Source organism: Drosophila guanche, unplaced genomic scaffold, assembly GCF_900245975.1.
Source record: "Drosophila guanche unplaced genomic scaffold, DGUA_6, whole genome shotgun sequence".
Lineage (NCBI taxonomy): Eukaryota > Metazoa > Arthropoda > Insecta > Diptera > Drosophilidae > Drosophila > Drosophila guanche.
In genome coordinates, this window is record NW_022995743.1 from 11,489,284 (window position 1) to 11,514,068 (window position 24,785).

The 24,785-nt window shown below is 44.6% G+C and overlaps 4 protein-coding genes across 5 annotated transcripts; 3 read left to right on the top strand and 1 right to left on the bottom strand.

Annotated features, from left to right (window-relative positions):
• The first annotated feature begins 32 nt into the window (after window positions 1–32).
• LOC117592056 (CAAX prenyl protease 1 homolog) lies at window positions 33–1,577 on the top strand. Its single transcript, XM_034285551.1, has 2 exons — window positions 33–190; window positions 259–1,577. Exons 1-2 carry the CDS (start codon window positions 68–70, stop codon window positions 1,519–1,521), a joined length of 1,386 nt encoding a protein of 461 aa, XP_034141442.1. The 5' UTR covers window positions 33–67; the 3' UTR covers window positions 1,522–1,577.
• LOC117592057 (CAAX prenyl protease 1 homolog) lies at window positions 1,572–3,139 on the top strand. The gene is made up of 2 exons (XM_034285552.1): window positions 1,572–1,730; window positions 1,798–3,139. The coding sequence occupies exons 1-2, from the start codon at window positions 1,620–1,622 to the stop codon at window positions 3,103–3,105; spliced, it is 1,419 nt and encodes a 472-aa protein (XP_034141443.1). The 5' UTR covers window positions 1,572–1,619; the 3' UTR covers window positions 3,106–3,139.
• A 28-nt stretch (window positions 3,140–3,167) lies between these two features.
• LOC117592064 lies at window positions 3,168–4,076 on the top strand. The gene is made up of 3 exons (XM_034285562.1): window positions 3,168–3,263; window positions 3,330–3,752; window positions 3,812–4,076. The coding sequence occupies exons 1-3, from the start codon at window positions 3,214–3,216 to the stop codon at window positions 3,990–3,992; spliced, it is 654 nt and encodes a 217-aa protein (XP_034141453.1). The 5' UTR covers window positions 3,168–3,213; the 3' UTR covers window positions 3,993–4,076.
• A 1,081-nt stretch (window positions 4,077–5,157) lies between these two features.
• LOC117592062 (calbindin-32) lies at window positions 5,158–22,996 on the bottom strand. Of its 2 annotated transcripts, XM_034285560.1 has the most exons (12): window positions 22,807–22,996; window positions 14,550–14,743; window positions 14,403–14,488; window positions 14,225–14,314; window positions 13,076–13,162; window positions 12,855–12,995; window positions 12,681–12,736; window positions 12,567–12,612; window positions 8,573–8,584; window positions 5,874–5,930; window positions 5,735–5,806; window positions 5,158–5,677 (listed from the first exon to the last, which is right to left on the bottom strand). In XM_034285560.1, exons 2-12 carry the CDS (start codon window positions 14,698–14,700, stop codon window positions 5,531–5,533), a joined length of 945 nt encoding a protein of 314 aa, XP_034141451.1. In that variant the 5' UTR covers window positions 14,701–14,743; window positions 22,807–22,996; the 3' UTR covers window positions 5,158–5,530. The 2 variants fall into 2 exon arrangements, with proteins under 2 accessions (XP_034141451.1, XP_034141452.1); XM_034285561.1 differs by lacking the exon at window positions 8,573–8,584 and having other exon boundaries at window positions 22,807–22,995.
• Between the last annotated feature and the right edge of the window lie 1,789 nt (window positions 22,997–24,785).

Consider the following 24,785-nt stretch of genomic DNA (forward strand, 5'->3'; position numbering starts at 1 on the left):
AAATCAGAGCCAACTGTCGGGGGGGAGCTGTCAGACAGACGTTCAAAATTACCAAAATGTGCCTGAAATGCCAAGTTCTTCGAGTAAAATGTCTGCACATTTCTGGAACGATGCTGAAATAATCCTGTACATAATCATTGCCGTCTTGGTCGTGGACAATCTTTGGGCTGTCTACTTGCAGATACGCGAGGTGAGTCCACCAGAAAGTTCCTCTTCCTGTGCACAGCTTGCTTGATTGCTTTCTCCCGTTCTGCCCAGATAATCGCTGTGCATGAGGTGGATCAGGTGCCGCCAGTCATAAGTCCCTATCTGCCGCAGGATTTGTTCAACAAAATGCGCACCTACAAGATACACAAGTGCTGGTTCACCGTGATCAATACGCTGCTCATTGTGGTCTTTAGTGGCATTCTGGAGCTGTTCTTTGGCTTTTATCCTTGGCTCTGGGACGTGGCCACCAAATGCTCCCTGGCCAAGTGGATGGAGCATGAGGCATGCGTCTCCATATTCTTTGTGCTGCTGCTGTCCCTCTACATTACCCTCAAGGCCTGCCCGGGCATGCTCTACGAGAAGTTGTTCATTAAGGCCCTGCAGGAGCGAAAGCATCCGCCGTGGCTGCGTCGCATTTGCCGTGAGATCATCGACACCATTCTGGCCGTGATCTTCATGAGTCTGACGGTGGTCTCGCTGGTGTTCATGGTGCTCTGGCTGAAGGAGTACACCGCTGTGGGTCTGTACGTGCAATCACTATTGCTCACGTTGCTGCTCATCCTGCTGGTGCCCTTCCTCATCGATCCGTTTGTGGGCAAGCGAGTGCCGCTGGAAAACGCAAACTTGCGCTCCGACCTCGAGCATCTCACGGACATTGTGGACTTTCCCATGCGGCAGGTGCACATTATCCGTGTCAACGATCCGAATACGCCCAGCAATGCCTTCTTCTACGGCAGCTGCTGCCTGAAGCGGATCGTGATCTTTGACACTCTGCTGCTGAACAGGGGACACAAGGATTTGTCCACGCTGTCACCCGAGGAGGTGGGCAAGGGTCTGCGTGACTCGCAGGTGGTGGCCGTTGTGGCCCACGAGCTGGGCCACTGGGTGCACGGGCATTTCTACAAGGCGATCTTCATGTTTCAGTTCCACATGATCCTCATGATGTGCCTCTTTCACGTGCTCTTCACCCATGGCCCCATCTATGAGGCCGTGGGCTTTGAGGCGGGTCTACAGCCCATTGTGGTGGGCTTTCTCATCGTTTTCGGCTTCGTGTTGACGCCCTACTTGACGATGTCCAACTTTTGCATGCTCTCGGCAACGCGGCACTTCGAGTACCAAGCGGACAGCTTCGCCTGGGAGATGGGCTTCTCGAAGGATCTGCGCCAGGCGCTGCTCAAGCTGTACGCGGACAATCTGGCCTTTCCCATCTCGGATCCATGCTACTCCAGCTGGAATCACACGCATCCCACGATGCTCGATCGACTCAATCGACTGGAGAAGCTGCAGCAAAGACTGGACTCGAATGGAACTTAGACGTTTCCCCACCCAGTAGGTTCTGATTTAATAATAATAACAATACAATAAACCAACCCATTTTGTTGTTTTAGTTGGGGAACAATGCTCGTTGCTCGATGGCATTCTACGACAACTGGCCGCAGTGGGACCCAAAGGTGGTGCTCGCTCTGCTAATGATTATTGTGGTGGTGGGAAATGTCTGGGAGCTAATACTCACCAAGAGACAGGTAATTGCCAGGTAGCAGCCAAGCATTCGTTATCTTATATTCAAATTTGCTTTGCCTTACCCCTTAGCAATTGGTTTGCCTGAATGCCGTGATCGTGCCCGAGGAGCTGCGCGGCATCATTCCACCGGATCTGTTTCATCGTGCGCGCATCTACGAGCTCCACAAAATGGAGCTACTCAGCTGGAAGATTGCCGTGGATCTGGTGCTAAGTCTGGCCGAGCTCTTCTTTGGCTTCTATCCGTTCGTCTGGGGTCTGGCGGCCAAGACGCTGGCACGTGCCACGCACAAGGAGATCTGGATAAGTCCGCTATTCGTGTTCTATATGACCATCTACACCTGTGTGCGCTTCCTGCCCGTGTTGGCCTACGACAAGTGCATTCTGGAGCTGCGTTATGGGGTGCAGCGGCAGTTCTCCTGCCTCCTCTACTGCTGCATTGCCGTCGTGGCCATCTTTCTGACGCAGATCTTCCTCGCACCCGTTACCCTTTTGATTGTGTATACTGTGACGGTGGCTGGCTACTGGTTCTTCCTGTACTACTGGGGCGCTTGGGCTGTGTTCACGCTGCTGCTGGTCTTTCTGTTTCCCTACTGCTGCATCCTGTGCATTGGCCGGCAGCAGCGGCTGCCCGAGGGCACGCCTCTGTATGCGGACATAAAGCGCGTCTGCGACTTGGCGGGCTTCCCCGTGGAGCGGGTCTTCATCATACGCACCAAGTCGATGCAGTACAGCAATGCGTACTTCTATGGCAGCTGCTGCATCAAGCGGATTGTTCTCTTCGACACGCTGCTGCTGAACAAGGGCCTCGATCCGAAGGAGTTGCAGCCCTACGAGGTGGGCCGGGGACTCACCAATCAGCAGGTGGCGGGCGTCGTGTGCCACGAGCTGGGACACTGGAAGTACGGACACTTCTACAAGACCACGGTGCTCATGAAGCTGCACTTTCTGCTCACCATGCTGCTGTTCGGCGTCTTCTTCCACTGCCCTCAGCTGTACATGGGCGTGGGATTTGCACCGGGCACTATGCCCATCATTGTGGGCTTCATCATTGTGCTGCGCTTCGCCCTGACGCCCTACCTGACGCTTGCCAACTTCCTCATACTCTGGATTATGCGGCACAACGAGTTCTCCGCGGATCGCTATGCCCATCGCCTTGGCTACTCCACGCAGCTCAGCTCGGCCCTTGTCAAGATCTACGCGGATCACATGAGCTTCCCGGTCTTTGACGATTGCTACTCCCGATGGCATCACACACATCCCACGATCCTCCAGCGACTCGCCTATCAGCGTCGCCTGGACATCCAAGCCACTGCCAAAATGCTGGACTCTGTCAAGGCAAAGCCCATTGGCAAGACTCAGGCAACCGAATCGGGTTGAAGTAGTCCCTGAAGTTTGTTTCGTATATTCCGAAGTTCTGTTTAGTTAATTACATCAAATTGCACGTGCCACACACAAACACAAACACAAACACACACACACTTGGCCATGGCTAGCTTTGGACACATAACAAAATTGGTGGTAAACATTGGCAATGGGTGAGTGATCGTCTGAGGATCAACTCTGTTTTGTTTTTGTAACAATAAAGTCAACTCTGAATGCAGTGAGACTCGCATGAGTTATGGCGATGCCTATACACGTGTGATCTATGCAAATCCCTCGGGCCTGTGCTTTCCCAGCGGCCTAATGGACCTGGACCTGGACCCTGTTGCCATCAGCCAACCCAACAGTCAAGACAATCGCTATCGCCCCGAGTCCTTTCTGCGACGACACTTTGCGCTGCTGGCTAAGCGCTTACCACAGCTAATGGGTGTCAGTACTCCAGATGCCAGTGATGTGGAAGACACAGCTGCAGATGAGGCTGTTGTCTGGTACAACTGGCACTTGGAGGAAGCTGAATACCCCGAGCCACAGTGGGTTAAGTTCCTAGAATGGACAGAACCAGAGAAAGGCCGCTTGGAGATCTTCAATCGGTTTTGGCATTTAGATAGCTGCGTGGACAGGAACAAATCGGAGACGCCCAGGTGGTAAGTAGTCAGGGAAGTAGAAATCTTTAGTTCACAGCAAACTCAAGAAATTCCTTTAGCTGTTGTCTAAAAATAAAGCAGACCATGGATCACATTAAGGAGCTCATTGGGCCGGAGCTGCAGGATGCTTCAATGCAGGCTCTCGACTTTGACTCCACAATGAGAGACGTGAACGATTCGCTGAAGCAGCTGCAGGAGCTCATGGAGCTCCAGGAGCAACGTAATCGAACCCAAGCCTAAAAAAGATGAAAACATTTCGCTTTGGTGTGCTGACCCGATGATGTCTGCGTAATTGTATTTAGTTTATTAAATCATACATCCATACATATTTGTAGATATTCGATACTAGAGTGGATATTCGAAGCGGTTTTTTCGTGTGAATAATACGTGTATGTATCTTAGGTGGTAGCATACACACATATATATGCAGAGTTGTCTCATAATTAGTTTATATCTTTAAGTTGGCATTTACGGACGCATTTAGTTAATCGAATAGAATCTCTCCGTCTTCCAAATATTATTTCCTTTCCATTCGTTTCAAATAAGCTTAAACTTTAGTATATAGTTTAGGTATAGGTTTGGTTTTTGGTTTTTGGTTTTTGTTTTCTTGGAAAAATAGACTTGAAGTTGCATAGGTTTTAGGTAACAATTGTTGGGTTGTAAAAGTCGAAGGAGCTAAATCATAAATCTGTGTATTTATAATAGCTATAGCACCTTGAAGAAACGTTAGATAAGTTTTAGTTAATCTTTGATTTTTCCTTTAGATTTAGTTTAGTTTTCGATTAGTAGTCAAAGAGGTTTAAATTTTAAAACGAAAAATAAGACGAACAGAAGAGAAGATGTGTGATTGCCCTTTTGGCTCGTGTTTGGTGCCAAGTGCCACTTGATTGATGGATTGATTGATGTTGAGTGCAGTTAAATTTCACATTTACACGGAATACAATCAGAGTCGCGGAGGCTTGGCAAAATGTGCGACTAGCACACCAAAAATATATCAAGAGAGCTTTGCATAAATATATCCACAATTATTAACAACAATTATCTACTACTTCTAGCCACACACATTTATATACTGTTTACATGTAAATATATATATATATATTTTTCTCAAATAAATCACGACTGATTCTGTTGTGTCTTAAGCTTAGCTACATTTATTTTGAGTTTTTGGTTTTGCAATTAAATCAAATAAAATATACACACATATATATTTTATAGGCAAATACATTTAGAAAATATACGTAAATATATAATATAATATAATATAAATATAAATATAAAATCGATGTACTGAATTTGATTTTTATTCTTTTTTGCTAGACTTTAAAGATAAGTGGCTCGATTCAGTGTTGCTTGGAGATAAATTTAAGATTTCATTTCTTGTTTTTTTGGTTTTTGGTTTTTGGTTTTTGGTTTTGCTTCTCTGCTTGGAGTATAGTAAATATATATCTTTGGTGTTTCAGTTTTGGGAAGGAAATATACTCTCAATGGCTTAACATACGATAAACATTTATTTTAAGCTTGAAACATTTATTTTATATATTATTTTACCAATAGTTTTTTTTTATCGTTTTCGTTTTTTGTTTCGGTTTGAATCTCCACATTTCAATTGCTTTAGAGATTCGCCAATTTTACCAAAATCTTTTTATTTTCCGCTCATTTTTTTCAGCAGTTTTAAAGTAATCAATTGCCTCGTGGCCTTCGGTGCCTAGATTTTGGGTGTTTGCTTTACCACAAGAGGGCTGACAAATATGGAATTTGGCTAGACAAAAATCTCCTTACTCCTCATCGTCGGGCGATATCTTGGCCAGTGTCAGCAGGATCATGGTCAGCTCTTTGCGGGAGATTTTGCCGTGCTTGTCATGGCCCACGCCCCGCATGATGGTCTCCTCAAAGGCGGCCAGATCCTGTGCATCATAGTCGTCCTGCGGGCACCAGAATGATTAAAACCAGCCCATGGCCAGCCCAAGGGCTCAACTTACCTTCTTGACCAGCTCCAAAAGATCCTTGAGGAAGCCCTTGAGTTCCTCATTCTCAATGGTGCCGCTGTTGTCCTGCAGGATGATAAATGAATTGATTTTATTATAGAATTTTCGCTAGACGCTAGAGCTAGAAACTTACGCGATCGTATAGCGAGAACACCTTCTCGATATCGTCTTTGGTCAGCTTGGTGGCACCCTGCGGAAGAGAAGGGAAATATTTGATTGCTTTTGCCTTGGACACAAGTGGCAATACACATTTTTAACAGACAGTAATGGGTTTATCCACAGCTACAAAATCTATGCATATTTAGCACACTCTTCGGGTAAGCATTTACAGAATAGATTTACAGAAAATTACAAGTCCATAAATACCATATTTTCCACTCCAAGTATGCTAAAACTTACAGCTGTTACAAGTGTAACAGTGGGGGATTAACATCCTTTCAGATCCCAAAGAAACAAATTGGGGGTCAAAGATAATCATGCAAATTTCTGTACTTTACGATAGTTTATATAATTTGTAGTTTGTGATTTTGTGCGATTTTGCTTACAAATGTACGAAGCTGAAGAGCGCATGCCAACATGCATCATGTGGTTTGGGGTTAGTGTTCTTGGACAAACATATGCCCCAAAGGGAACCCTTATGTTACATTATGCTGAACGGCTTCGTGTAATTAAGCTAAATGAAACATTCTGCCAATTATGTGCTTATGCCTTTGACAGTTCCTAATTAACATGAATTATGCCGAAGGTGCTGGCCATTTTTACCGTACATTAGTCTCCGTCCTGCTCCAGCTCCTGGGAGCACATTAATTTATCGATTCCATTTGTGCCTCGAATTACTTTTATTTTCCCTCATACTGCCACTGCCACTGCCACTGCCACTCAGACACGCACAGACATGCAATTTGTGTGTTTTTTTTTCGGGTGTTGTGTAACGTAATGCAGCTCTTGCGGCGCCCAAGTTCAAAGTTGTCGGAGAAGGCAGCAGTGTGCTGAGGCGCACCGAAAGTTACGAGTTGAAGCTCAAGGTGTTTGTGTTTTTCTTCTGCTATCCTTGGGATACCTTCATTTTGGCGGTGCCGTGAAAACGCATTTGGCGCATTCCTTGTGCGGTCTTGGGTGGGGATTACGAACCTATTAAGCGGCTGTGGCCTTTTGTCACCCCTTTCTTGAGCCGCGCGTAAGTCTCCAAAAATGTGCTTAGCCCGGCATTAAAAAAGTTTAGCGTGCTCCATTTGCCCGAATTCATTTTTCCAGCACCAATGCTTACGGAGTGGAATGCCACACACGTTGGTTGCCCTCCGCTCTTTTGTCAAATTGCTCCATACTTAAGTCGAATTCAGCCCGGAACGTGACGCTCATCCATTGCCGAAATGAAGTAATTATTTTACACTTCAACACTTTGAGACCCAAAACCGCCATGGAGGACCGTGTCTGCCAGCGGCGGCGGCTGTGCCTGTGGCTGTGGCTGTGGATGCCATTATCCATATGGCAGTGCCACAAACGTTCTCCTTGCTCTCACTCAATGACTAAATTATGCAAAAGGTTCTCGCTGCCGGTGCTGGGTGGTGGCAAAGTGTAATTTGTGGACCCCACATTAGGTTAGGTCTAAAGCTGTTCACGTACCGTAATCCAAGTGTGGCATTGGGTGGACAACCAACTGCCATCAAAAGTATAATTAGTAGCTCATAGCTATCATTCTTGGGTCTTGGGTGCGGAAGGGGAGAGAGCCTAAAAATGTGTAAATGACATAGAAAAGTAAAGAGTACTCTCCCTATGCTAATCTACAGTAAGCTGTTATTAATTGCAAGCTCTGGTCCACTCTCTCTTTCTATCTTTCTGTCGCGTTTTAGAAGAATCACAACCATAAAAGCAGTGATGAAACGGGCTGCTGGATGGTCTGCATACATACATATGTGTATGTATGAACGTGTGTAAGCTGCAGCCTCGCTTCAAAGCAAGCCCGTGGAGTAGCGGATCTTTGCTATGCAATTTACCTTTCAGAGAGTAACAAAGAGGGAGAGTAAGCGATAGAAACAGCTTTGCTCTCTGGCTTTGTGGGCCGCACACAGACACCCACACACATGCGTAACTGCGTTTGTGGCTTCTCTGCCGCTGCGTCAGCCGTAGTAGTTGCTGCTCTGTCGCTGTCGGCGTCAATCTTTGCACACGAAGCTTTTGCGCTGTGCGTATGCCGACGGCGCTGCCCGAGATCTTTTTCTATGCACACATCATACGACGCTGCCGCCTCCGCTTTAAGCGCACGTGTTTATCAGCTCTAGTCTTTCTTTTTGTTTAAACGCCACACCTCAAAGATTTTCCAAGGTAAACTCTCACATTCTCATTCACTTTAAATACAAAATACACTGGGGGATTTATCTAAGAAATAACACTTCATGCTGCGTTCATGCAATCCAAACCCACAAAAAAAGCTCAACAAATTGGAATTTTTCAATCAAATTTTGTTATTTTAGTTTGGCTTGCGAAATGCAAAAAACAATCAAACTACAAAAGCCAGAAAAACAAATTTAAAATCAATATGAATATATTCTCTTCTTGGCTTTCATAAAGTAAGTGTTCAACAAAAAGTGGGAATTGTTCAAACAAAGTCTCTTCAACGATACAAAAACCAAAACCAAAACGAAAACAAAAGCAACATTTTATCGATGATTTTTATGGCTTCTCTCTCAACGTTTAAATATGTACGAGTATGCTTGTCTTTGGCCGCCCCAGTCTATCAAACTACAATAGAAAACCAATCAGGGGGGTGATTTTTCGCTTTTTTGTTGTCTTTTTGTTTTTAGCTCGGTGATTGCATGGAAAATAAATACTTACATCAATGCCCTCCTTCAGAGTGTGGTTTTATACATGGTTTTTGGTTATTAAATTCATTTTGCAGGTATGTTTGAGTGTAGGGTTATAGTAGTAGGAAAGTTTTTGTTGTTGTTGTTGTTGTTAAAGTTGTTGTCAGTGCATTTTATTGGTGTGTGTATTGGTATACACACAGCGCATATGGTTGGGTTGGGTACAGTTGATATTCGAATTGCATTTTGTTTATTGCATCAACGTGTGAGAGTAGTTGGCAGCCCCGACATGATTCATACCACGTGCAGAGTATTATATTTAATTCGGTAAACGGTATTTATTGTTGATTGTTGTTTGATTATTGTTATGTTGTTGGTTTAGAAATAAAAATGCACAAGATTATCGAAATATATGCATAGATATGTACATATACATATATTTATGTATGTAATTGGTTGGGCATAGAGGAGAAAGGCGGGGGGAAAAACGAAATAAAATATATATATAGATATAGATATAGAAAGTTAAAGAGAGTTGAGAAATGTAAATTGAAATTAAAGTTTTGTTTTAATTCGAAATCAGATAAATGGCAAATCAATAAAAATCGGACTCCTTTTTTGTTTTGATCATTTTACTCCGATTAATGTTATTCATTTGCCAGCTTCCATTTCGATTCCAATTTAGGAATTTTTAAATATATGCAGGGGTTTAGTCTAAAGTTTAGTTTAGTAAGCTAAGCCATCTAGGTTCTAGGATGCAGCAAAAACTAAAAGAATCTCTTAAAAATAGAAACTAAATTTTACGTCTACGCAAGACCAATGGGAGTGCACAATATTTGCCGCTTGCAGTTGATCGCTGATTAATCGCACGAAAGTTAATCTAGTTAATAAGAAAGTACAAAAATCAAGGAACACAAAGGGAAAGCCGAGCCATGTCTGTGTCGCTGGGGTATTTCCTGGTCACGTTTTCACTTAGCCTCTCCACGACTAGCGGACATTAACAACGAAGTCAGCTGTGGTGCTGTCTCCAGTCCACAGGCATCAGCATCACCTTCTACTGATGCCCTGGGATGGGAGTGCCCGCTCCCATTTCCTTTCCCATTTCCATTCCCTGTCCTGTTGCTGCACATTATGTCACTGTTCATTGCGGTGCATGCGGCGAATACGTGATGTGCATTAGCATAAAGGTTTTTGCCAGTTTGGCCATGAGCCAGCTTCCAGCTGCCAGCTGCCAGCTACACTGTACTGCAGCAAATACAAACCTTCACCTGCACAGGATCACAATCTTTGAGTAAATGCTGCCCCGCTGCACAGTGTTCACAGTTGAGGTCCACTTTTCGGAGCGTCCCCGTCCCGCTGTGCTTATCAAAATGCTGATGCCTGCGCCGTGTTTTACGGCGGTTCCAAGAAATTATAAAAAAGTAATAAGTGCAGCGTCAGCCAAGGTGCAGGAAGCGCCTATTTTATGGCTGCTTGAGCTTCTGCTTCATGGCTTTTATGGCTCTTCCGTGGCTGATATCTGTGCTGGACAGGTGACTGTTTCACCTTCCCCTTCCCCTTCCCGCTGCACTGAGGGACAGCGGCAACCTTGTCTTCTCCACTGGATATTTCGATTAAAATCCGTCTTGTTTCGTTTCATTTCAGACTCGCATTAACATTGTGATGCAGCAGCAGCCACAGCTTCCTGCACTGCACTCCTGCCACGCGCAGCTTCAATAAAAACCAAATAAAATGTCGTTTGTGCTGCCAGCTGTAACAATGAGCAAATACCTAGAGCTCGTATGCCATGAACAAGCATTGTTCGGTGTTCATTGCTGTGGCCTGGCAGCCATCTCGTTGCCATCCTTGCCATTGAGTGCACACCAGAAACGCTCCAGCAAGGCGACAGTTGCAATGTGTTTTCTTCTGTGTTGATGCTCCGTTTGGGTGTGTAAACCAACAAGCGATGGCGCCAGTGGAGTATCAATTACATGTATTTGCCAGCCCAAGGCTTAGGATTTACTTTAGCATAGAAATTACCTCCGCTGTGACCAGTTGTTGTTCCCTTTTTTAGTCGTTAGCCGTCATGGAAATTCAATTACCATTCACTGCCATTGGAAGTCCAAACAGAATAGAGGCAGAGCTCAATTGCAACACTTTCGATTTGAATCAGCACTGTACTGTGCTGCTGCCCCCTGACTGTTTTCGTCTGCTGGCTGCTGGCTGCTTTTTCGGCAATCGCAATTGTCAATAAGCAGCGCCAATGCGACTGAATCACGTACATTTGCAGCAAATAACAATAAGAGCTCTGAATGGCCAAAAAGGAACTGTTACACTCCACTCCTCTCCCTCTCTGTGTGTAACCCACTTGATTGCCAGGGGGAAAAAAAAACAAACCGGAAAGCAACCGCCAGACGGAAACACGAAGCTTACTGTGTGTGTTTGGCCAGGGACTGGGACTGTCTGTGCTCGGCAAATTTGAAGGCATATCCAAGGTAAGACTTGAGCATTTGTTTTGGCCAAGACCCTAACAGAATTGATGTGCATTATGAAATCCCACTTGTAGGCCAAGACTTAACCCAAATGTTGCACGATTCGTATAAATTCTTCTTGTCGTGCTCGCATTTTTCTTTGCTTTAAACATCTGGTGCGCTGCCTGCCTCCGGGACAAGCATTTTCTTGTTCTTCGGTTGTGTCGATTCCTTGCCAAAATGCTGCTGCTGAGCATGCTTAAAATGCGAAAGCGAAAAACGGAGAACACGACACGAGTGTGGGGAGTGAAGTCTATATATTTTGGCCAGAACTTGGCCTGCGGCATCTTACGTGACACTCGACTGCAAGGCAAGCCCCAGAGGAGACGGCGCTTCATTTAACCGCAGTTGGCATCGCCGACATTCTCTCAATGCGAAATTAGCTGCAAGCGCCATACGACACCATCCCCCGCCCCACCAAAAATGTTCCCAAGGGAATTTTAAATGTCCCATTAGAGTCAGCATCGGCATCTGCTGCTGGCTCAGAAAACTTTTGCATCCTTGACAAAGGAAAGGCCTGAGAAGTTTGCTTGGCTCTCCTTTTGTGGATGTAAACTAATGTTTAAGTATTTAATAGGAGAAGGAAGGGTCTCTCCAGCTGTCTACCTTTTGGCCATTTCGTTTTCCTTTCTGTTTTTTTTTTTTTTTTTCCCAACCCATCAGATGTGTTGGAAAGCGGATGCGAAATTGATTTCGCAGGCAACCACACAGCCCAAAATTTATCCTCGCCGGAGAGGACACACACCTGAGCGTTGGGTTGGTGGGGTTTTCGCTGTGCGCTGCCAGCATTTTGCTACGTTTATTTTTACGTTTCTAGACAATATTTCGCTCTTGTTTTTTTTTGGTTTTCGTCGGAGTAGCTATTTATGGCCTCGGCCATGACTTTATTTTCTGCCACGCAGCGCGATTCGTCGGTGCCTTGAGGTGTGGATTCAATTTGTTGTTGGAGTTTGCCCAAGTGATACCTTTTTTATGGGCTCTCGAATTCAATGTTGTGTGCGGAATTGAATTTTTGTGGAAATAAACAGAGAGAGCATTAGGTTTCCATCTGTCATCTCCGCGTGTTCCACCGAGTGCAAGGAAGTACTTGAAATAATTAAAAGCAGACACACAGTGTGTTGATTTCTAATTCCCCGCAGCTATTCCCCCTTCAATTTGGCCTGTCAATTCCCCCTGAGTCGACACAGGCAACGGCTGAAAAAATAACTGATTAAAATAATAATTGAGTAAAAGTAAGAATTAATTATTAGGCATTGCTTGTCGAGTTAATTGCAAAGCTATGTAGTCCAGGCTGCAGCTAGTGAGGAACTAATACAAATCAAAGCTAACCTAAGTGCAAAACGTGTTGGGCAAGCCAAGAAGGAGGTCTCTTCTCTTCTGTTCTCTTCTGTTCTGTTCTGTTCTGTACACTCTGAAGCTATCTTTTTCTGGTTCAAAATTGTCTCAATTGTACGATGACTTGCCTCGCATATTTCACTGAGGGTGGAAATCATTGTCATATCGCTTGTCACTTACCTTAAACACCTGGCGGCAGAGGAAGTTCTCTTTAACCGGAAGCAATCTGCAATAAATAAGTTGAGTTTGTTAGCTGAGGCCCGGAGCCAGAGCCTCTTGTTCAGGGACACTTACTTGGCCATTTCCGACAGCTGCAAGCGTCCGTCCTTGTTGGCATCGAAGACTTGCAGCTGAAAGTGCGAGTGGAAAATGCATTAGGACTTGCCCCGGAAATGGAGGAAATGCTTGAGCTAATTCGCAGCCTTTATAGATGTTGATTGATTGGGCATAAGCAAGTGCCATACATACCATGGTGTCGGTGTACTCAATGAGCTTGTCCTCCGACACATCATTGATCTTTTTGGCCTCTTTGAGCAAATCGCGAAGGAAATTCTTCAGCTCATCCGCCTCAATGTAGCCCGAGTTGTCGGTGTCGTACTCGCGCCAGATCTAATTGGGTTGCAATTTGAGTTCTCATTAAAAGAGACAATCAATGACAGACAAGGGCGAACCCTTGGGCTGTCACTCACCTTCATGAATTCCACGCTCGATTCCAATGGGTTATCGAAGCGGAAGAGCAAAAGGAAATTCTCCTCCATGGGCAAAAGTTGAGCTAGCTGTGAGGATGGAGGGAGTAGCAAACATTTTCGTCTGTTTCAATGTGCCATTTGACAATAACTAAAGTTCCGAATGCATATTGTATGGTGTCTCCTGAGAGCGGGCTTCTGGCAACAGTTTCCGAAACTGCACTGAAAGCTGAGAGCTCTGGTGAACCCCGGTTTTGCTCAACCGGAAAGTGAAACTGAACAGACAGACCAAGTTTTGCACTTGGCTTTCATTAAAAACTTTTCGGCATAATTTAAGTGTTGAATCTGTGCACCCTCTGGATGGTTTTGCTTTAATCAGCTTTGCCCTGATCAAATTCCAAAGTTTTTTATTTGCTTTCTTCAAGAGTATTGCCATTTTTTTTATTACTTTCTAGTGGTAATTAAAGTTTCTGCTCTTTCCCTGTTTATTGGCAGGTAAATGGGGGCTAATGAGCCAGCGGGGAGTTCAATCGATAAAGACCCTGTTCGACATGGCGTATGAGGCACATCAATTATGAATGCCTTTGTTTCCTTTGCTGTACTTGAACCTTAATAAGCGCTCCCTCGGCAGGCACTGGCAGCTTGAACTTTACTCATAACTTTTTTCCAGTGCTCATTTATCAAAAGTCCATTGTGCGTCGCCCTCCCGAAAGTGCTTTATTATTTCCACCACCATTCAAAGGCAATCACAAACGAAACAAAAAAAGGAAACGAAGGAAAGGAAATCTTTTTTCAATAGTCCAATGCTGCGGTAGATCCTGCTGGTCCAACTTCAATTAAAAACTCATTTCATGAGAGAGGGGAAAAGTTAAGTTTTCCGGGCAAGACCTTGCCAGAAAGTTTTCGTTTTTTTTTCTCTTTTCTCTTTTGGTGGGAAAACGCCAAATAAATTATTGACACGGGCGCGAGGGAGGGGACTGGCTGGCAGTGCTGACATTTAAAAACCAATTGGGAAAAGGAGCCACCACCAGCGCCTCAAGGAAATATCATTTCGTATGCACGGAAGAGCGTACGATGTGTTGTGTGAGGGGGCTCCGGGGGCAGGAGTCAGGTGTATTATACAAGACTATCTCATTTAGGACATGGCCTCACCTCTCTGATATCGATTTTGCCATCCTGATTATCATCGTAGGCCTCCATGAAGCAGGATTTTAGCTCCTCGAGCATTGTGTCCGTGACGGCCTGAGGGAAATCGAAGCGAGAACCAGAACAAAAACAAGCATAAGACAAAGTGACAGCTTAAAGTGCTTTATAATGGGGCGAAGCTTACCTCTGGACTGATGTCTGTGACATTGGCACTGGCCACAAACTCCCTGAGAAAACCATCCAGCTCAGTGCCCTCAATGTAGCCATTGCCTGCAGGAATAAATGTTAGCAAAACACCGTCAAGAAAATCACCTACAAGCGCAGCACTCACCATCCTTATCGTAGTGGGCCCAGACATCCATGAACTGATTGGCCGACAGCTTCTTGAGTTCTCGCGATTCGGGATCGCGGTACTGGCGCATGAAATTGTGCGCCTTCTCGATCTGTACGCGCTTGGCGGCGGCGGCTGCTGCAGAATCCATTTCTTTCCTTATGGGGGTTTGCTTCTCTTCTTTAGGGACTTACCTAAAATGGAAGAGAAAAGAAGAAATCACATAAAACTATGGTCTATGGGTTTCTTTTGTCAGCTGAAAGCTTTTGTAGCTGAATGTTGTGAAAATTATGTTGGGTAAAGGAGTGGGAGAGCCCGCTGTCAGTCCAGTGTTGTGCATGGTTGAGGGAGCAACCCAGTTGTCAACGTTGCTGGAACCGTTAAATTAATATCATAAAATACACTCCCGCAAAAGGAAACTATACACACAAAGGAAACACACACAAAACACACACAATACAGAAATGGTCGCAGCGGGAGTTCCCATGCAGCAAAAGAAAGCGTCGCACATTGCATTTGTGTGCCGGACTCTCCCGCAGCGACAGCATAGAAGAGACAATACGCCATGTACGTGGCCCCCTACTGACCCCCCGCCTACATCCACCATCAGCCTCTGCCTCTCTGCTGTCACAAGTCATTCTGAATTAAATACGTCACAAGCGGGAATAAAGGATAAAGGAGAAGAAGGTGGAGAAGAAGGTGAAGAGGGAGAAGTGTAAACAAAATTGCTATACAATGTCTACAGTTGCCCTGCGGGCTGTGCAGCAGCGCGGTGGTGGTACTAAAAATAAAACAAGAAAACGCACAACTAGCGGCTGCGGGAGAGCAGCAGCTAAGCAGAGCTTGAGACGGTGGGAATAGGAGAGAGCGCAGCAGCCGTTGAGCAAAGCTTAATTCAAAGGCAGAGCGGCGGCAGAGCCAGAGCAGAGGCTTAGGCAAAGCTTCCCTCGAAGAGAGTCCATGGGTTTCTACAACTTTATCATTGTCCAAGCTCTAGCATGGAAGCAATGAGCCATGCTAGGGTATCAAACCTTCGCTTGCTTGCAAGCTAAATATTTGCTTCTTAGTTTTGTTGATTTGTTTGTTTTTTCTGCTCATCTGTGCTGTTCAAACGGGATATTTTCAGTGGGGAATTGTTGACAGCTTGTTGCGGCTGAACCACGCTGCGGAAGTGCCTGGGCATAAATTCACAGCAGCTGTAGCTAAATGAGTTGCGCAACCAATTCCCGCTGCAGCGGTCGGTCTTCGTCTGTCTGTCATTTAAGGAAACATTCCGAAGCAGTGGGGATTAAATTCGCTCTTTTAGCTGTCAGCAAGTGAGGAAATCAGGCCACAGAAGAAGAGTACAAATTAATTCCCGCTTTGTTTCAGTTTACCATTAAAAGCCACCCACTGTGGCCACCAACTTGTTGACTGTCATCCAGTCAGTCCTCCCTCCTACTGTTCTCCTTCGCCATTATTGTTTATCGAGCTCCTGCCAATAAGTATTAACTTTCCATTTAATTTGCAGTCTAGCAAGATGTCGGACTAAAGTTTTTCCATTGTTCGCAGGCACTTGGGGATGCCAGCATAAAACAAGCGGCTTCACATTAACCAATGGTGTCGGGAGGGGGCTCCGTTATCTGCAGACGCTTTTATGGACTGGAAATTGCATTACATCCAAAGGTATTACAGCAGGCCACTTCTGCTACGCTTTTCGGTCCATTAAAGTGGTAACGAGAACCAGAGCGAGAGAGAGAGAGAGAGAGCGAGAGAGATGCGATTATGGCATAATGTTTGCCGAGAACTTTCCCAATTTAGAGTGCAAAATGGCAAATACTCTTGGCCCAACGCCAAAGGGCCCAGCCAACTAATGTTCGATACTCGTATTGAAGGTTGAATTACGGCCGTCATATAAGTTTCGTAATGAGACACGAATATTGCAGAGCGGTGCACAAATTTCACGGATAAGAACATGAATTTAATGAACAAATGGATATAGATCTGAGCCAAGGTGAAACCGAGCAAGGAAATTCAGCTTGTGTCCCTGCCCATTATCATGTTTCATCTCTGGTTGCATGGCGAGCAAAGAAATCGATAGCGAAAAATATTGAATAGCATAATGTTGGATCAGGTAACATCACTAATGGTCGCCTTGCATGGCACACAATTGTCAAGCGCCCGCCGATGGCCCCATTGCATAAGGGAAATACTGCTGCCCCACCAATACAATGGCAGCGCGCGTGTTCGAGTGCGCTCACTGGGCGCACGAACTGCTTGCCACTGCTTGCTCTGCGACGGATTCGGTGACAGCGGCGGCTTACCTGTCAATGGCTCTGTCCCGTCTGTCCCGTCTGCGTGTCTACACCTCTGACATTGGCAGTGGCTCGTCCCACGCCATACCTTATCCTTCTGCCACACACTCGAGGGTCTTGGGGGAATGTCGTGGCTTTAAGTGCATTAAGCTCAGTTCGCAATTTAATTTGAGTGCTTGTCTGTTTATTTCTCACGCTGGCTTCTGTTTTCCTTTTGCCTTCGCTTCTCCCTTATTTTCTTTTCCCTTTACCAATTGTGCCCCCTTTTGATTCGTGCTTGTTGCTGCCAATGTGTTACCCCCCTTTTGGGGTTCGTGCCGCTGTTGTTTCTATTTATAAACGTTTCTCCCTCTCGTCGACCCAAGTCTGAATTATACATTCGAATTTCTTGTGTTTGATTTCCGCTCTTGGCTGCCTCGGCTTGTGGCTATTTATATCCTTAATTGTGGCCCACAGCCAATCTATTTCATTGATTGGAGCTGGTCAAGCAAGGATTTTTGTGTCTGCCAAGGCTGCCGGTTCCCGATTAAGTGTTCCTTTGTGGTACATATAGCCTGGCACTTTATGTCTCCTTTATGACTGCGCGTTGAGAGAGTGCATCAAACATGACTGTGTGTGTGTGTGTGTGTGTGTGTGTGTGTGTGTGAGTGTTTGTGTCAATAATAATCATATCAAAGTTCTAATGCATCTCATAATTCACTTGAGGGCACATCCGGGCCTCAACATTTTTCATTAGCTTTCGTGCAGGAAATTTCCTGTTTACTACCTAACCATAATTCCCTTTTACTTTCACTCATGGTACAGTCGCTGCACCACTCTTCTGCCGTGTCCTTGGGGTATGGGCGGTTGTGTCGGCGAAGCAGTTGTAAAACTAGAAGAGCATTTTTACAAGCCAGCCATATAAGCAGCGTCGTATATCCAAGACATCTGCCGCAGTAGTCATATTCATAAATAATCATATAAAAAAAGAGAAGAGAACTCCCACACACTCGCATGCATGGATAAAAGGATGGACAAGAAACTGCACGGCGAATTGAAATGAATGAGCGAGTGTGTGAATGAGCGAGTGAATGGCTGACTGACTGACTGACTGAATGACTGACTGCCTTTGCAGTTGAATTATAAAGCAGACATGCTCGTTCTTGTACGGTTGAGTGTGCTTGGGCCTGACTGTACCTTGGGTTTCTTTCATGCCAGAGCGAGAGCCCCAGATGCGGCATTCGCCGTCGAGTGCTACCCTTTGCCCTCGGCATAATACTCATAAACTTATCCTTGGCTGGGGGCCACTCCGTAACACCGAAAGCCCAGCCGAAACAGCGAAACAAAAGTCAGTTGACATTGACATTTGCTGCTTGCCGCTCGACTGTGTGTCTGTGGAGCGGGTTGAGGGGGGTGGAGGAGGGTTAACAATAGCCCTACATATGTGTCCATGCATACATAATGTAATATTCAGCCGTTAATACCTTAAGCTGGTTATTAAATGGAGTCCAAAACATAGATAGCTGAGACCCAAAAGCTAAACCTTTGCCTTTGCCCGGCAAAGGCTTAGTCTGGGTTGGTGCTGGAAAATCGTATAACACCCCAAGCAAGTACAGCTTTTACTTATTGCAAAACGGTCTATTTTATTTGACTTGATTTTATTTGATTTGCTGGCCAGGCATCATAAAAATGCACTTAAAAAATGTAAATGCCAATTTGTTGGGTCATCAGGAAGCGGGAGATTATGTGCCGCGGTTTGATGGAACCTTTTTAAAGGTAAATAAAATAGGGGAAATTGAACAAGAAGCAACATCCACTGCAGTGCTGCGATGTGTCAAGGAAGAGGGAGAGAGATTTGGCGAATTAGCAGCGTTAATTTACGATTCGACGTCGAGCAAAATAGAGACAATTTATGGGGTGTAAAAATAACTTTTAATTAGCCAAAAGCCATTTGAAATATGGAGCGAAAGTACACCTAATCGAATGGTTTATTGCATTTGATGATTTTAATAAATTGCTTTATTTATTTTGCCTGCGCCGAACGATTTAGTAGGAACATTTCTGAGGCATCTGTTGATTTATGGATGTACACTCGTGCCCAGCCTCACGGGCCGACTTCCTCGGGCCTTCCTCTGTGCAGATCTCGTGTAAACAATTCTAGAAAATCCAAGTACGATTTCCTTTGTAATTTATTGTCGATAATCAGCTTAATTTGTATACGCTGCGGAAAACCGATTACAGCAATCGCACGGAAAGTGCTGATGATGGACTCTAAATATAGATCTTACAACTGCCCGATCTGGCCAAATTATTGTCATGCTGTGGAGAGCTTCGACTGGTCGATGTTTACGATACGCGGCCACGGGAAAACTTTTGTGTGTTTAATTTGCCATTTTTATTTGCCTTTTGTGCCCAGAAGAAAATGTGTGAAAAAATGCTGAACAGCTGAGTGGGGTAGGGTGGGGGGAAATAGTTTTCACATTAAGCCAGTTGTGAAAGTTTTCAACTTCCCCATTTTTTTTTTATCATCGCTCGCGAGTCAGTCTGGAATTTCATTACGCTTTGTTTTCCTTCCTTTTTTTTGTTTTGCTGGTCACTCCGGGCAATCTAATTAGCGTGGCAGTCGTTAGAATCTGTTGAATTTCTATTGAAAAATACTCATGCCCTGCATATGCTGAGGGGACCCACCGCTTGCTGACAGCTGTGCTGTGGTGAGTTTTAATTAAATTCTCTATGGCATCGGAGTCGAATCGCATTACCGCCGACACAGGGAAGGATATGCTCTGCATGTGTCCCATTTTATGGTTTCATATTAGTCTCCTGTCTGGGGACTCCGTGCTTAGGCATTTGTGAGCAAAAGAAACAGCGTGTCTTGTTTTACAGTTTGAGATGAAGGATGGGCACGTCCTAATGGACATGTCAGTCACTCAATTTGAAATTGTCACTGCAAGGACACAGGACAGAGCATAGGTGGGGCGGGTCTATAAATAACTGAACTGGACAAGCAAGAAGACCAAAGACATTGATTGATCCATCTTGCATATGTAAGTCGAATCATGAAAAGAAAAAGAGTTTCTGCAGGATGGGTGCGATGTTAATTCAGGGCCTTAGCCCTGTTGGAAACAGTCTGACAAAAGGTCTCTTGTAGGTCTCTCTAAGGTGTACCACATATATGGCGAATCTCTCAATTTCCTGCATTGAAAACTACGCCACGCAATTACTGGAATTTCCATTTTGTGGCCTGTTACCAATTAAAATGTAACAAAAAAAAAAAAGACCAAAAAAAGGAAAAACTGGAAAAACAAACCAGCGTTTCAGCGAACAAAAATCAGCGGCAGGGCAGTATAAAACCATCATCTATAATTCTTTGGGTTGGCTTTCTCTGTTTTCCAACGAATTCAGGAAAAGGCAGAGCCATAAAAAGCATCGAACAAAAGATCGCCACGAATGCGGGTGGCAGTTTGTTTGTACAATTAAATGTGTACATATTTCCACCATATTAATATTTACTTAAGAGTTTTTAAAGGTCTTCCCCTGCCCATCCGCCCATGTTGATTCCTTTGATGGCGTCAGAACTGGCAATTGTCCAACTACAAACCCCGCTACCCGCTACCAGCTCCCTGCCATAGCGAAACACCAGAACCACCGAGACATTAAGTGAGCGATGCAAACATTTACATAGCTAATAGAAGCAGCCACTTTTTGCAGTGCCCGTGTGTAAATAATAATCAAGAAATAATAATAATCATAATAAATAATAATGTGGCCTGGGCGCACAGAACGCAATTAACCAGCTGGAGGCCCTGGTAAAGGGAACACGAGTGTGTCGAAAGATTTCAGATTCGAAGGGAACCACACAAAGTTGTGCCCCGAATGCTGGAAGCGTCTCTCTCTCTCTCTCTCTCTCTCTCTCCTATGTTTGACAGGACCCCGGGGGGCGGGAACTTTTCCAAAGAATTGCCGCGTAATTAGAATAATTATTACCGCTAGGCGCGAATGTTTTTTAATGGCACTTTCAGTTTTGACATTGTTCAAAGATAATTACCCGGACCAAATACCTGTGGGCGCAATTCCCCTCCCTGCTGCGGTGCCCCAATGAATGAGTAGTCTGCTGGGAAATTTAACGGCACTTGGGGAATAGCCACGAAAAGAACACAAGAAGAGGAGGCAAATCAGGTGCGTGGCAGGAACTTTCGCTGGTTTCTAGCTGAAAGCTTTAACTAGGGTAAATTTGAAGCAAATATTTGGTAGAAGCAAACAACTACAGAGTGGGAGTTGCACTGGAAATATCTGAGTAATTAAATTTGAATTCTCAAAATACGTAGGATTATACCCAATTTAATCAGCGGATATGCCAAGAAAAGAAAATGTTTCAAATGAATCACTCACATTGCTCATCTCCGCTCCTGTCAAATGACGTCGGAATATCAAGCGATTGTTTGTCTACCGCCCCGATTATTCCCTTCTCCAAAAATACACAGAACCATAGATAATTTTAAATGTAATTTCGCTTCCTTCCCATTACCATTAAATATCTGACGAAGCACAAACAAGGCCTTCCCTTCTCACTCTGGGCTCCTTAGCAATGACGACGACGACTGTCCATCCGGCATTCATATTTATTTTGATAATTTTTTCCGGTTTTCATAATCCAAATCCTATTTATTTATGCTGCACGAGCGCGTGCACAATGCGCATGGTGCGAGCCAAGAGGAACGAAAACAAAAACCAATTCTAGCAATAGGCAAAGCTGATGGATCAGGCAACAACCGATGAATTTTTGGATACTCTGCAGGGATGAATGGAACCTTCTTAGCTTTAAACCCTTTTCTAGAATGTGCAGAAAAGTTGTTAAATATAAATTTATAGTTTAATTGCCATTTCGCAGATTGATTGAACAGTGAGGACGCACTGCTCGTTCAACTGACAATTGGCATGTCGTCCAATTAGCACATCTGACAGTTGGCAGGCCTCGGTTTGCTATGTTTTACCAGAAAACTCATAGTGCGGAGGGGCAAACATAAAGGGTCGTTATATTTTTAGAGCTGAACATACATATTTCACAATTAATTTAACAATCCCAGCAGGGAAATTGTCGTCATAATTTTCAATTTCGTTTATGATTGTGTTGCGTTGCATACGCTCGGGCGCTCTGGCGCTGGGGCACCGAGTGCATGGGCGCCGCAGGGAAATTTATGAATGAGCATAAATTAAGGGAACTCTCATCGTAAATGTTGACACGCAGCTACAGGGCATTCCACCCGTCCCGCCCAGCCACATTCACACCCGTTGAGGGGCCATTATTTTTGCTGCTGTCTGTCGGTCTGTCTTGTCCCCCCCCCGCCCCGAATCGTGTGTAATTTTGCGAATGAATAAACAAAGTCAAGGACATAAGCGACGGCATTTCAGTGTCAACTCTTGTGGCGGCCATTAGGCATACAAATGAGCTAAGGCTGCTCCTATTTGAGTCCTTTAATTGAATGTCGTGTTTGCTGTTCTGCTCTGAAAAGTTGTCGCTAAAAAGGGTCGGAATACAGGAAGCCATTTGAGCTGAAGCTCAGCGACCTGTCAGCGACATGAATATTCATGCAGTGCTCCCTGTGAAAGGGTTTTCGGGCATCTGAAATGTTGCTCTGCCATTCGACAGCTCTAACTCATTTTAGTTGTAAGATTGGAGGGCAGGGATTTTGGGCAAGGGGGCCCCAAACATTTGATTGATTATTTGGCAAAATATTTCAGAGTTGAGCGAAAGAAAATCTAGCATCTGCTTTTGGTCTCAATTGAATTTTGAAACTTGCCAGAGAACTGGCCTTCAGCACTTCATTATGTTCAGAAAATTCTTATAAAATATTCAGGAAAATTCCTGACTACAGTAAAACCTGGGTGGAGTGGAAACACAAGCTAATTTTCCAACAACAAAATTCCATTTAATATTCCTTGTTCTTTCAATAGTTTTAGATACAAATTTAAAAAAGAATATTTACTTTTTTGAAGCTGCTTTGCTTTGTTGCTATTTTCTTTTTGCTGTCTTCACTTTTGTGCACTTTTCGCGACTGAAATCTTTTGAATTTATCAACTGAATAGAACGCACGCGACGATTTGCTTTGGATGGTTGATGGGGGGAACTTTTTGGAGAACCGTTAGCGACTAGAATCCTTTGCAGACTGCTACGAATGCGGCCTGGTCTTGGCTTTTATCAAAACCCAAGAAACTCAACACACGGCAAAGCGCCAACGAACGCCAAAAAAAGTGAGAGAGAGAGAGAGAGAGAATTTTACCCGGGGCCAAAATGAAGCGTAGGCGACCAATGTTGCTGGCGGGAGCGTGTGTTGTCCGTGCAGCATGTTGCTGGCAACAAACTGTTGAATTGCTCATGGTTTTTGCCTACCGTTTCCTTTGCTTTTTGTGCGTGTCTGTGGTTCTTCGTTTTCCCCTCTCCACTCCCGCCGCGACTGTCTTTTGGTACCTTTTGCTCGTCCGTGCGGCTTCCAGGCATTCCGTAAACAAACCAACCGCCATCCGCAGTCCGCCTTTGGCCTTTGCTCGACATTCCTGTTGGCCTTTGTTTTGCCCCCGCTCTCCACTTCTTCGAAATTCTTAGAAAATTGGTTGGCTGGAAAAATGTGTGCGACTTTTGGGTGCCGTTCGTTTTTCTTTATCTTTGTCTACTCTGGAAAATGTATGAGAAATCATAAATAAATATATATGAGTATGTTGTAGCATATTCTGGAAGTGATTTCCGGCCAATCCCGGCTTCACTTCTCTGCCTGACAAACTTTCAAACTTTTTGGTTGTGACTGCGAAGCTTTTTTTATGTGCGTGTCACACTACTTTTGTGTGTGTGTGTGTAAGTGTGGGAGTGTGTGCGTGCTCTTTTAATTGTAGTTCCCTTGGGGCCTTTTGACTTTCAATGTTTTATCTGCATGCCATATTATAATTTACTAGGAAAACGACATGCTCAGTCCTTCGGGGGATTTATCCTTCGTCCTGCCATGTGTGTGTGTGTGTGTGTGAGAGCGTAGCCAGTCGTCTAAGCAATGTCAAGTATTTCTCTACCGCTCACGCTCTCTCTCCCTCGTCTGTCACCTCTCCTTCCGCTATGGGCAGTGCTTTTGCTTTTGCCACTTCCTATACGACCATGTCGCAGCTCTAGCGTGCCGCCTGCTCATTCATTATTCATTTGATACTTTCTACTTTCTACTTTTCACTTTTTTACCTTCTTAGCTGGTCTCTATTTTACACATGTTCATATGTATGTACTGTGCCAGGATTTATGTCTAAGCCTTTAAAGTTAATTGTTATGAGTGGTGGGGCGACAGACCCCAAAAAGGGTTCCTCCCCACAGCCAGCAACTAAATGAAACTGTTTATTTATGTTTTCTCTGCATGTGTGTGTGGTGTGTGTTCCGTGTGTAATCTTTGGGTCATATCAAAAGGGACAACGTCGTCCCAGGCTTCCATTATGCAATTGCTTTTGTGGGCTGAGTGAAGATCATAGAATTTTAGATGGGCTGCCCAAGATGAAGGTGAAAGCTAAAGGTACATTTCAGGGGTTTTTGCTGCTTTAAACATGTTAGAGCTATGAAGGTCATTCCGCCATCCCTGCTCACTGCGGATTACCAGCTCGACTTGCCTAGATAAGTTTTACATTTTTCCGCATTTGATGTGCAGAAAACTGATGAAAATCTTCCTTGATTTATATGTACAAATGTTTGTAGTGTGTAGTGCCATCTGTGAGCAACTTTTTCATGAATGAAATCTCGCGCATTAGCAACTCTCAACAGAGCAGAGCTCTGCTTAAAAGCTCGCCATAAATTACCATTCCTAATGCGCTGCTTATCACTCAACCAAACAGATTTTACAGCAAAGCAAAGACCGGGTGAGGGGAAATTGGCGAAGTAGAATTCCTCTGGCAAAAAACAAACCGAAAGGAAATCATTTGTTTATATTTTCTCAATTAAAAT

Excerpts from the sequence above, each read along its gene's own strand:
- LOC117592056 (XM_034285551.1), top strand. The coding sequence starts at position 68 with ATGCCAAGTTCTTCGAGTAAAATGTCTGCACATTTCTGGAACGATGCT. Across the intron at positions 191-258 it reads TCTACTTGCAGATACGCGAG|ATAATCGCTGTGCATGAGGT; the intron begins GTGAGTCCACCA and ends CGTTCTGCCCAG.
- LOC117592057 (XM_034285552.1), top strand. The coding sequence starts at position 1,620 with ATGGCATTCTACGACAACTGGCCGCAGTGGGACCCAAAGGTGGTGCTC. Across the intron at positions 1,731-1,797 it reads TAATACTCACCAAGAGACAG|CAATTGGTTTGCCTGAATGC; the intron begins GTAATTGCCAGG and ends CTTACCCCTTAG.
- LOC117592064 (XM_034285562.1), top strand. The coding sequence starts at position 3,214 with ATGGCTAGCTTTGGACACATAACAAAATTGGTGGTAAACATTGGCAAT. Across the intron at positions 3,264-3,329 it reads GTGGTAAACATTGGCAATGG|TGAGACTCGCATGAGTTATG; the intron begins GTGAGTGATCGT and ends CTCTGAATGCAG. Across the intron at positions 3,753-3,811 it reads AAATCGGAGACGCCCAGGTG|CTGTTGTCTAAAAATAAAGC; the intron begins GTAAGTAGTCAG and ends AAATTCCTTTAG.
- LOC117592062 (XM_034285560.1), bottom strand. The coding sequence starts at position 14,700 with ATGGATTCTGCAGCAGCCGCCGCCGCCAAGCGCGTACAGATCGAGAAG. Across the intron at positions 13,163-14,224 it reads GCAAAATCGATATCAGAGAG|CTAGCTCAACTTTTGCCCAT; the intron begins GTGAGGCCATGT and ends CCATCCTCACAG. Across the intron at positions 12,996-13,075 it reads CGAGCGTGGAATTCATGAAG|ATCTGGCGCGAGTACGACAC; the intron begins GTGAGTGACAGC and ends CAACCCAATTAG.